At 30.8% G+C, this 11,908-nt stretch overlaps 2 protein-coding genes across 4 annotated transcripts; both read right to left on the bottom strand.

Moving 5' to 3' along the window:
• Positions 1–258: 258 nt before the first annotated feature.
• Positions 259–5,046, bottom strand: LOC111292043 (uncharacterized). 3 transcript variants are annotated; one of them, XM_022884224.2, is made up of 6 exons: positions 4,961–5,046; positions 3,195–3,801; positions 1,764–1,856; positions 1,585–1,652; positions 1,090–1,255; positions 259–638 (listed from the first exon to the last, which is right to left on the bottom strand). In XM_022884224.2, exons 1-5 carry the CDS (start codon positions 4,993–4,995, stop codon positions 1,093–1,095), a joined length of 966 nt encoding a protein of 321 aa, XP_022739959.2. In that variant the 5' UTR covers positions 4,996–5,046; the 3' UTR covers positions 259–638; positions 1,090–1,092. The 3 variants fall into 3 exon arrangements, with proteins under 3 accessions (XP_022739959.2, XP_089622545.1, XP_022739960.2); XM_089766419.1 differs by having other exon boundaries at positions 3,195–3,765; XM_022884225.2 differs by lacking the exon at positions 4,961–5,046 and having other exon boundaries at positions 3,195–4,518.
• On the bottom strand, positions 4,961–7,735 carry LOC111292041 (Pentatricopeptide repeat (PPR) superfamily protein). The gene is made up of 2 exons (XM_022884222.2): positions 5,215–7,735; positions 4,961–5,041 (listed from the first exon to the last, which is right to left on the bottom strand). Exon 1 carries the CDS (start codon positions 7,728–7,730, stop codon positions 5,388–5,390), a length of 2,343 nt encoding a protein of 780 aa, XP_022739957.2. The 5' UTR covers positions 7,731–7,735; the 3' UTR covers positions 4,961–5,041; positions 5,215–5,387.
• Positions 7,736–11,908: the final 4,173 nt, after the last annotated feature.

Here is an 11,908-nt window from a genome sequence, read left to right as displayed (position 1 = left end):
ATTGCAAAGTGCCAAATCCAGTGCAGATTGATCCTGGCAGGTAGGACAAATTATCAACCTTTTTTTTTTTTTTTCTGGGCTAGGCCTTGTTCTTTCCGTAGTTGAGATATGGTTTATCAGAATGCATGCAGCCAAACCTTCTATAGAAGAATTATAAAGCTGCTATAAAATGAAGTAGACCAACATGAAAAAGGTAGAACAAGACTAATACAGAGATCTAAGAAAATTGACAAAATTAATAATATACATAGACATAGATGACTACTAAAAACTTGAATGAATTTAGCAGGGATAAAAGTTGATGATATAAAGATGAACAATCATTTTGGAGCAAGAATCTAAGAGTTCTACAGATTAAATGTCTAAAACAAGCTTCAAATGTCATGTCCTGTTCTAAAAACAACTTCCCAGTTCATACTTTTCAAGTTGCTGGTATTAGGCATTTGCAGAGAAGTAAAAGGAAACCAATGTCACTGGCCAAATCTACTTTTGATTCTTTGAAATTTTCTTCTGCAACTTTAATGCCATTGTGCTTGAGAATTCATACATAAATTCCAAATGCTAGAAGCATGCTTAATCTATGTAACAAGTGTCTTCATCTGAATATGAATGGTCGGGAAGGATTGCATGTGATTTAACTGAAAAAAGTAAAACATAAATTAATACAAATATATTTAATCAGCACACTAGTTATATAGAAAAGGCATGGAAAGACGAGCAAGGACATTCAGCGTAAATGGTGATAATAGGTCATGACATTTTCAGCAAAATGACTGGACACCAATAAAAGGAAGTAGCAAGCACCAGCCAATGATAAATTCATCTCTGATAACAGAATTAAAACCAAGGATTCACCTGTGGTATTAGACTCTATAAGTAAGTAGTTTGCTAACCCTTTTAGGTGTGATATATAGCTCATAAATTCCCATCACCTTAATTTGCCTATTTTTCTTTTAACTATAAAAATCAAGTAATTTCATTAAATTTAAATATACTGTTTATATTCATCCACAAAATAAAACAAATCCCTAAACGAAGGCTTATGTGAGAAACCAGCAACTCCTGGATTATCTTCAGTGTTTTGCATACCTTTCAATCTGTTTTTCCGCCATTGATATAGTTTCCCGGTTTAGCAGGCAGGAGCAGATCAATAAGGAAAGATTTGAAGTGCTTGTATAGTTCTTTTGGTTTCTCTACATTGATGGCATGCCCTGCGTTCTTTATGATCACTAGTTCTGCATTGTCTCCCAGATGCCTGCATGGGCAGCATATGGTCACCATTATACTCCAGCCAAGTCAAAAGGTCAAAACATTGCGTAAATAACAAAATCAATTTCATGACTCGGGTAAAAAAAGGAAAAAGAAAAAAGATACTAGGATGCTGGAAGGAAGCTCTAAATAAAATCATTTAGAAATTTCTTTTAATTTACGTCATTAGTTTTAACTTCAGAAATCAGTCCAAGCTGGTTAGGCTCCAAAGTCATACTTTTTGGATGTTCTTTCATGTAAGCAAAAAGTTAACAAGAGTAGAAAGCAGATACTGATGTGGTGATGTCTTATGCTTATTTAGTCCTTCAGAATGACCTTTTCAATCTGTGTCCCAATTCCAAAGGGAATATTTGGTCATATTCTCCCCAGATTATTAGTGTTGGCTGCACAAAAGAACAATATTTACTCAGTAAAGGCCCAGACACAGAACTCTTAAAAAATATGCTATATAGTACAGGATGCGTTGATTAAAATTCTGAGCAAAGTCCAATAACCTGGGTGATCTTTGGAAGATCCGACAGGTTTCTGTCCTTGTGTAATGCATGGATCAATTCTTTTCTCTCTTGAAGGTTTTCTGTGCACATTACCTGCCAACAAATTGAATTTCCAACAAAAACTTAAAGCAATAGTGTAAGAGAAAACTCTTGCTTCCTTGCCAAGACTAACATTAATATCAAGAAAAAGTTGAAAGTTTAAATGAAAAACAAGAAGCACTATGGGGAAGAGAAACCTAATAGCTAGTTAGATCACTCAGCTGCATATGACATACATCAACGTGGCAGAGAGATCAACAAGATGTATTAATGACTTAACAGTCACTGTAGATTTTTTCAAGGTCCACAAAATTTAAAACTTTGATGACTATCTTAACATTATGGTCAAAATTAGAGGGAATACTGGACAATAATTTGACCAGCAGTCACCTAAAGAAATGATCTGATCACAATCAGTCAAGGAACAAAAACAACAGGAATCAACAAAATAAATTTTGATACTGTCTAACCAAGTTAAACCTATCTTAAAATCAGGAAAAAAGGCCTATGAAGCTAAGTATCATCTCCTCATAAACTTTTTGAAACCATTTTCCTATAACTAAGTTTTTCCTCTATCAAGGTGACAGCCAGATTATAGAAGAATTTGGAACATCATATAACCTTTAATCGCTATATTGACACTTGACTCCTCATCATTCTTGAATGATGTAACTAGCAAAAGAGAACAAATGATAATTAGTATTTTTCTTTGACAGGTGCATAGAAGTGAACACCTGGGTATATAAACTACTAACAATGATCATGATAGTAGAAAAATATTTGACATGTGCTTTGCACAAATTAGCAGATTTATTGATTCTCTCTTATCAGAAAAGAACTTCAAATGCAACAGCAATTAAGTTTCCAAAATACATTATATGAACAAAAAATGGTTCTAATTCCTCATTAAAATCCTGATTGGAATGTCCAATATGGAACCAATAGTTTTCACTATTGTTTCCTTAGACTCTCTGTTTTCAGCAGGTAACACTCTTAAAACACCGTAGCAGCCAAACAGCTCTGCTTCTACTACTCCCTTGCAATGCATATGACCTTGTCATTAACAACTCAAAGTATGTTTTTTCCAGCAATTATTCAATTCGCCATTTCAGGTTTTCAACTCAAGACATATTTCCAAAAGATTTGAACCTGAAACCTCTTTTTATTAAAAAATGACTATCAAAATATTAATTAACTTACATTCCCACCCTAACACAACAAAGTATAACTATAAAATGTAAACCTCTAAAAACAAAAATCAATTCATCCTTGGACCAACCATTATAAAAAAAAAAAAAAAACCCAAAAATCTAGCACCATTTATTGATTCATACTGGGACCTAATTAAAAGAAAAAACAATGATCAAAATGGATTAGAGTAGCTTTACTCACATGGATGAAATCGTTTAGAAAACAAGAAGGAAGTCCTTTAGCAGGCTTATAAAACGAAATCTTCATCAACTCCCTTATCTTATCCGGCGTTTGGGGCAACAAAATACTAATAGCCTCATCCACACTCTTCACTTTGAAGATCCCTTCCTCCATATCTTTCTCTTCCAAACACACCCCAGCGCAACCTAGCACCAACTTCTCAACTCTCTCCTTAAACTGCGCTGCCATACTATAACCAACAAAGCCACCATAACTAAGCCCAACAACGTTCATAACTGTAACCCCGTGGGCCTCCATGACCCGCATGACACACTGGGCCTGGAACTGCTCCGACCGTTCTGATCGGGTCGTGTAGGAGTCGCCGAAGAAGAGGAGGTCCGGGACGTAGACGTTGAAGTGGGACATGAGAGGTGAAATGAAATCGTTCCATTGCCACATTGCGTTGGCGCCTATGCCGTGGATGAGGACTAACGTGGGCTTGGATTGGATATGGGTTTTGGGGGTCCAAACGTGCATGACGGTGCCGTCTCCGAGGTCCATCGTTGTTGAGCGGAGACCAGCGTTGGAGAAGCTGCGACGGTAGCACCAGTCCCGCGTTGCAGTGAGGCTGAAACACTTAGACATTGTTTTTTTGACAAAAAAAAAAAAAAGAAAGAAAGCAGAAGAGAGAAGACTTTAAGGTTAAACGAAGAGGAAGATGACGTGGAGGGATTTGATTGGTTTTCTGACAGACAGTGTTAGTTTGCTTCGGTTTTATCTGTTTGTGGGACAAAATCTATGGGAACGTCAGAACTTTCAAAAATGCTTTCAATTTCAACAAATTAACAAAAATAAAATAAAACAAAATTTTTTAAAAACATAAAATATAAAACAAAAAAAAAATCGGCATCATTGCCTAACAACACTTTAATGTCTGGTCCAAAGTTTGGCTTAGTTTTTTGTTTGTTTGCGGGACAAAGTCTATGAGAAATTTTGGGAATCAATTAAAGAGGTGGTACATGGCTGTTAGGGCAGACCAATTAGGATGAGCCTTTGGGAAATGTCAACATTGTCTCCTCATGGTCTTTTTCATTGTTTCTATCTTTGTATAGAGAAATTTTATTTAAGTAGTAATTTTTAATTGAACATTAGTATATTACAAAATATATTTCACTTTTATTCTATTCCCACTTTCTAGATAGCCGTATAATTGGAATCTTGGATTGGCATAGTCCATGGCACATGAGTTAGTCACTCTACTTTTTCTTTTTTAATTTTGTGGTAGTTTCCCTTTTTAATCAAGATAGGATTTTGAGAGTTACAAATTTTCTTAATTTTTTGAATGTTTCATTGAGAAAAAAATAAACCTAAATATTTGTATATTCGTGTCATATAAAATATTAAAATTTATATATTTATATTATATTTTATACGAAAATTACGTATTATAATTTATGTCAACATAAAAATATAAAATATTTTTTGTTGATTTTATTCAACTATATATAATTATTATTATTATAATTTTAAATCATATCACTTTCGTATTTTATTTTTGCATCTTATTCGTATAATATCATCATATCTTATTTTAAATTATCAAGTTTAATAAAAATCTCAAATATATTTTTTTAATATTTATATCCCAGCAAAAAGAGAAAAATGCAAATCCTTGCAAGATAAGATATGTTTTTCATGAGCATTCTAGGAATGAAACAAAAGTAGTAACTGAAAACCGCAAAAACTTGGAGGAATGAAAAGGCCGAAATGCAAGATGAGGAAAGTACCTGAAATCTATGCTAGCATACTGCTGTGTGGGCATAATGCTTTAGGTGAACCAATCGTCAGCCTTGAACCCATCAAGCCATCTGTTCTGTCAGTGAACAATAAGCAGAGAAGTCCATATTTTCTAAAGCACAAAGGGAATTCCTTAAATAAAAGATACTATGTGATTTTCATCAGCATGCTAGCAAATAATGTTTACCTTAAATTCTAACAACTAAATGCAGGAAAAGGCTGAAATGTGAGATGAATAAAGTACCTGCAAACTAAATATGTTGCAGTTCAGGCCTCGTTTTTTCAGGTGAAGCATGTGACAGTTCTGAACAAATCAAGCCATGTGTCATCGACTGAAACGTAAGCGGATCCTGGAAGCCCACATTTTTAAGGTACATGAGAAATTCCCGGACCAGAATGGATGTCTTTTTTTTTATGTTACATTGCACTCCAACCAGCTTTTTTTCCTATGCCCCTTTCCTTCAATATTTCTCTGGCCTGTTCTGCCTCCTCCCACCATCCCATAGAACTATACATGTTGGAAATCAAAATATAGTACCCATCATTCTCAGGATCAGAATCAATAGCACGCTTTGCTATCCTTACTCCCATCTCAATTTCATTATGAACAACACAAGCACTTAACAGAGCTCCCCAAACACCTCCATCAGGTGTGATGGGCATTGACATAACCAGGGCTTCAGCTTCGTGGAGATTACCTGATCTGCCAAGAAGGTCCACCATGCAAGTAAAATGCTTCAAATTCGGCTTTACAGAATAATGTTCCATTCTGCTGAACAAAAACTTCCCTTCTTCAACAAGGCCTGCATGAGCACAAGAATTGAGAAGAGAAAGAAAGGTAAGAGCATTTGGTTTAATATTTGATTCCTCCATCTGCTGGAAAATCTGAAGTGCTGATTTTGCATCTCCATGCATCCCATAACCTGAAATCATCACATTCCAAGAAACTGCATCCTTCTCCTTCATTGAATTGAATAACTCTCTCGATTTCTCAAGTTGCCCACATTTTGCATACATGTCAATCAATGCAGTAGCAAGAGATTGACCGATCTCATATCCTCCTTCCTTGATGTAAAAATGAATCCTTTCCCCTTTCTCCCATGATGCAAGATGAGAACAAGCTGAAAGCACAGTTACCAATGTTGCCAAGTTGGGAGTCAAGTTCCCCAAAATCATTTGATCAAATAAGGCAATAGCCTCAGAAAAATGCCCACAACGAGTATAAGCTGACATCATTGTGTTCCATGTGATAACGTCTCTCCTTGTTTGATTAAATATCCTTCGTGCAATGATTAAATTTCCACTTTTCCCATACATATCTATGAGAGAATTGGCAATTGAAACGTTGTTAGCCATGTGACTTTTAACTAGGTGGCAATGAAGTGAGCGACCAATGTGGATTGCTCCTAGCTGAGAACATGAAAAGATCAGAGAGACCAGGGTGTTAGAATCAATTTCAACACCCAGTTGTTGCATCTCCCTAAACAATTCTATTGTTTTTGCTTCTTGTCCCATCTTAGAATATCCAGCAACCATTATATTCCAGGACTGTTTGCTATGGCTAGGTATTATGCTAAAGAGCTTCTCTGCTATAGATAGCAGTCCAAACTTGCAGTACATGGATAACAATGCATTATGGACCAGTTGATCTAACAGAAAATTCCTCCTTATGATTAATCCATGAAAGGCCTTTCCATCACATTCACTCATGAAATTCCCAAAACCCAAAAGGATTGAACTAATCAAAATTCCATCTGCACATAAACCATCATCCTGCATTTCCCAAAACAAATCTAAGCATTCCTTCATAAACCCAAATCTAGCATACACACCAATAACCGATGTCCATGAGATAATATCTTTATCGACAACTTCATAAAAGGAAGCATATGAATGCCCAACACTGCCACACCTAGAATACATAAATAAAATCGAAGATTGAACAACTGGATAAAACCCAAGTCCAGTTTTCACCACGAAACTATGCAAACACTTACCTTCGTCCAAAGCACCCAAATTTCCGCAAGCCTGAAGCCCACCTTCCAAAGTCCTAAAATTTGGCCTTTCTTCACCATCTCTATGCATATCACAAAGGCACTCCAAACCCTTCGCACTCTCCCCATTTTGTACATACCCAATTACAAGAGCTGTCCAAGCAACAACATCTTTAACAATAATTTTATCAAACACAAGACAAGCATCCCCCATTGAGCCGCACTTTGCATACAAATACACAAAAGAAGACCCAACCGCGGAATTCTCTGCGAAAAGGCCAAATTTTAAGACCAACCCATGAACATATCTCCCACAAACTTCCCACCTCAGCTCAGCACAGGCAGAAACAACCATGGGAATAGTGAAATCATTAGGTGGGGTGTTACACAACCTCATTTTAAGATAGCAGTCAAAAGATTCAGAGTAGTTTCCATTAGAGAAATGGGATTTGATAATTGAATTCCAAAGAAAAGTGTCCTTTATGATGGAAAGTGAATCAAAAACTTTGGTGGAAAAATGGGGTTTGTTGAAAAGGGCATATAAAGAGATGAGCTTTGAGGCAATGAAAATGTTATGGTTTGAGTTGCCGCTGGTGATAATGAGAGCATGGGATTGGAGAAGGGATGGAAGAGTTGATGAGGAGGTGTTGGTGGAGAGGAAGAAATCTAAGTGACAGTTAAGGTAGTTAGAAGTTGAATAAGTCAAGACATGAAGAGCAGAGGAGGGAAAGTGTTTCAACAGTTGGGTTGGTTTGAGTTTCAGCATTGCTGTTCGCTATTGGGTATGATTTGGCCTTTATGCTTTTATAAAGGAAAGCACCCACACTCCTACAAGCAAGAACATATAATCTAATAAATCTGTAAATTATCTTATAAAATATTAATAATTTATATATTCATATCATAATTTATATAAAAATTACATATTATAATTTATATTAATATAAAAATAAAAAAATATATTTTTTAAATTTTATTAAACATATATTAATAATTTATATATTCGTATCATATTTTATATAAAAATTATATATTATAATTTATATTAATATAAAAATAAAAAATATTTTTTTTAAATTTTATTAAACATATTAATAATTATTGATAAAATTTTAAATCATATCATTTTTTTATTTTTTATTTATATTATTTTTATGTTATATCATCCTATCATATTTTATATTATCAAATTTAAATCAAATAAGCTAATCTTTTTTTTCTCCTATTTCAAGCTTTTTTTTTTTGGAATATTATAATTTCTGTGCATAAATTTCTCTACTAATTTCAAAAGTTCAAATCTTTGGATTTTTAGGCTTTTTTTGTTAGACAATTTAAAAAAAATCTTCCAAATTATCATGGAACATTTGTCCAAAGTGAGAGGTATTTATCATTTAAAGGTTAATTTTCAGAGTTTATATTTTGAGTAATTTTTCACTTTTATTTAAAAATTATTATTACTTTTATTCCCTTATTGTTAAAATATTATTCACTTAATTTTAATAATTAAAATTCAATTCTATAATTTGAATTTAATTCTGACAGTCTTTATCATTAATCACTATTTAATTCAAAAAAAATAAATAAAGAAAATGAGAGGAAAAATTAAAGAAGAAATGTACTATGATAACTCATTGTTCTGGACTTTGGAAGGACTTGCAACGAAAGTCTTTGTTGGCTGGCTATAATGGTTGGCATAGATAGGTTCTAATAGACTTTTTTATTAGAATCCATTGAATTTGGTTATGTTTGTTTGTTTCATTTGATCTCAGTGATGAATAGTGAAGGAAAGTAGTTTAGTTAATTAATTTGATCAATTTTTAATGTTTAAAATTAATAATTGAATTGATTAAATTAAGTGATTTTTGTAAATTATTAAAATATTTTAAATATATTATCTACAATATAAATAAAAATAATTTTATTTATATTTTTAAAAATGATAAATATACTCCTTTTGTATAAAAATATTTGAGATATATTGATTTTTAAAGAGTTTAAGAAAAAAATTTTAATATTAAAATTAAATTTTTTTATAAAATTAAAGCTTCATGATTTTTAATATCAAAAAATAAAGAAATCATAAAAATGCATTGATTTTTAAAGAGTTTAAGAAAAAAGTTTTGATTTTAATATATTTAATATTAAAATTAAAATTTTTTTATAAAATTAAAGCTTCATTATTTTTAATATTAAAATATAAAAAAATCATAAAAATAAATTTAAAATATAAAAAAATAAAAACGCTTAATCTCTCTTGAACTTGCAATTTTAAAATATCAACTCCAATGATATATCAATTAATCTATAGAATAATCGATAAAAAAATAATTTTAGATATTAATAAAAAATATATAATTTTGAAATATCTCAAAATGCAAAGATGAATAGAAAAAGAGATAAAGAGAATAATATTTTTCATCCAAAAACTTTAACAAAACAATAATGAACAAATTCGATTTTTTCAAAGAATCAAAATATTTCAATTTGATTATTTTTTATCATTTAAAATATTTTTATTAATTTTTTTTAAATCAATTTATTTTTAAGATTAAATTAATCAAACCAATCCACTGCTAGTCTCTAAATGATTGATTTTAATCCTACTTTTGATATTAAAAAACCATCCCCACATAAAATTTAGTGTTAACTACTTAAATAATTGATGCAACATATTAATGGACCGCCAAGTAATGTCCCCAAAAAATTTCCAACTTGACTTGGAATACTCGAGCACAATTAGAAAAAGGTTGTATGAAAATGACATTACTTTTGGCAGCACATCTTGTTGATGGCTTTGCCTGTAAAGTCACGGAAATAATTGGTAGAGCATAGGAAAATAGAGGAATTTTTTTTTAACCAAAAGCCCAAACGAAGAAAAAAAGTTAAGTAGAAAATTCCTGCATGGTGCTGTAAATGCAGATTCTAAATATCCTGGCTCAGCCCTTTTTCGTGGTTGGAAAGGAAAGTTATAGTCGGATTGAGGCCCATGCCTGCTGCGATCAAGAACTGAGGGACCTTAATGTCTGTTGACTGGTCCTCCATGAAAGATTCAGTGAGAAGCTCACATCAAATGCTTGACTCGTATGAGTGCTCTTTTTCCTAACTACTCTTTTTCTTTTTTTTTGTTTTTTTGAGAAATTTTATTTACATTCCACTTTTTATTTTATATACTTACCTCCAAATATATTTCAAATTCAAATTTTAATTTTTTTATTTTTATTGATCTGTCACTTTTTTTATTTATCATTTCTACTATTTTTCTCATCTTTTTTCTTTCACTTTTTTAAATTGAGTTCCTTAAAATAGAATATTTAAAAAGTTTTAAGTTTTTTTGGATATTCATTTTTTTAAATTTTAATTTTATTTTTAATCACCGAAAATCTTACCTATACACTTATGAATCTATTTACTTAATTATATATGTGAATGAAATTAAAATCGATACTCTCAATATACATAATATAAACTTATTATTTCTCTCAAACTTTCAAAAAGTCAAAAATATTGTTTTTTGATTTTTTAGTTTTGCATAAACAAAATGATATTTTTATACTCATGCATATTTAAGAATTAATATGTCTCTTTCATTCATATATATGACCAAGTAAAGATTAATACATCGATAATTCATATATATATATATATATATATATATGCTTGTTAGTCAAAGCTCAAATTATAAATCATTGACTCTAATAATGTCATTGGTAGACTAAAAAATCCGACAATAAATATTTCTAATATTTCGATCACTAGAATCTTTTGACCATTAAGATACTAGTGACTTAAAAATTAGATTAGAAATGTTTAGAGATCTTAACACATCATATTTATTTATTTTAATATTAAATTTATTTATTTATTAAAATTAAAATTAAAAACATTATCAAAATTTTATAATTAAATTTATATTTAAATAAAAATTTATGTATTTTCAAAAATAAATTTTTGAAAATATAATATGACTATTGAAAATCTATTTTTGATAATGTAATATAGCTTTCAAAAATTTATTTTTGAGATTTACGGAGGTGATTTTCGGGTATATAAATTATTGAATATATTTTTATCATTTATTAAAAATTAAAATTGATATTTATTATATAGATATTTTTAAAAGAAAATTTAAGAAATGTATGGAAAAAATTTTATGGTGTATTAAAAATGTCTCTATTTTTTTCCTTCTAATATTTTATAATAAAAATTTTTGATCAATTTAACTTGTACAATTAATCATCATTAGCCAGGAAATTATTGTGTCTTTGATCCAAAATGCTTCTAATTGAAGGTAAAATCTAGTTTGGGCTATTCTTTATTTTTTTCATTATTATCATTTGGAACAAGGGAAATTGAAAAATGATACTCATTCATTTTTCTTCATTAAAAAAAATCGAACATAACTTTTATGAAGAGGCTGCTGGCAACTTGGCTGACGTTTTGAAAGCTTATCCCAACAAATTCCTTAAGGCATGAAACGATAGATATTGAACCTATATACCAAGTGCAAGTAGTAGGAGAAGATATTTTAAGTTGTTTTTTTTTTTTTTAAATTATAAATTTTTAACATTATCTCCACCTCTGGCTATTGGATATATTTTATTATTATTTTTCATTTTGAATTGAGGTTAAACCTCCCCTTAGTGGAAACCCAACTGAATCATAACTACCCATTGGAATTGAGAGCAAAACCTGTTTTTTTTCTTATATAATCTATGGGCTGTTACCAATAACAATTGCTCTTCTTTAGCATTTACTAGCAATATTTAATCGCATTATTTGGATTTTATGATTGGTTTAAATCATTTGGATGTATGAAAGGCGAAATTATCATTAGTGGGAAGGCGTTTATGAATATTTTCAAATTTGAAAAATAATAAAATTAAAAAATACTCACTGAATATTTCAAAAATTTTTTATAGACATCCTAAAAATAAAATAAAAATT

This window comes from Durio zibethinus, chromosome 10, assembly GCF_047325235.1.
Source record: "Durio zibethinus cultivar Kanyao isolate XHJ-2024 chromosome 10, ASM4732523v1, whole genome shotgun sequence".
In the NCBI taxonomy this organism is placed as follows: Eukaryota; Viridiplantae; Streptophyta; class Magnoliopsida; order Malvales; family Malvaceae; genus Durio; species Durio zibethinus.
Note: the sequence above shows the minus strand (reverse complement) of the source record. Positions and strands in the feature narration are given on the sequence as shown.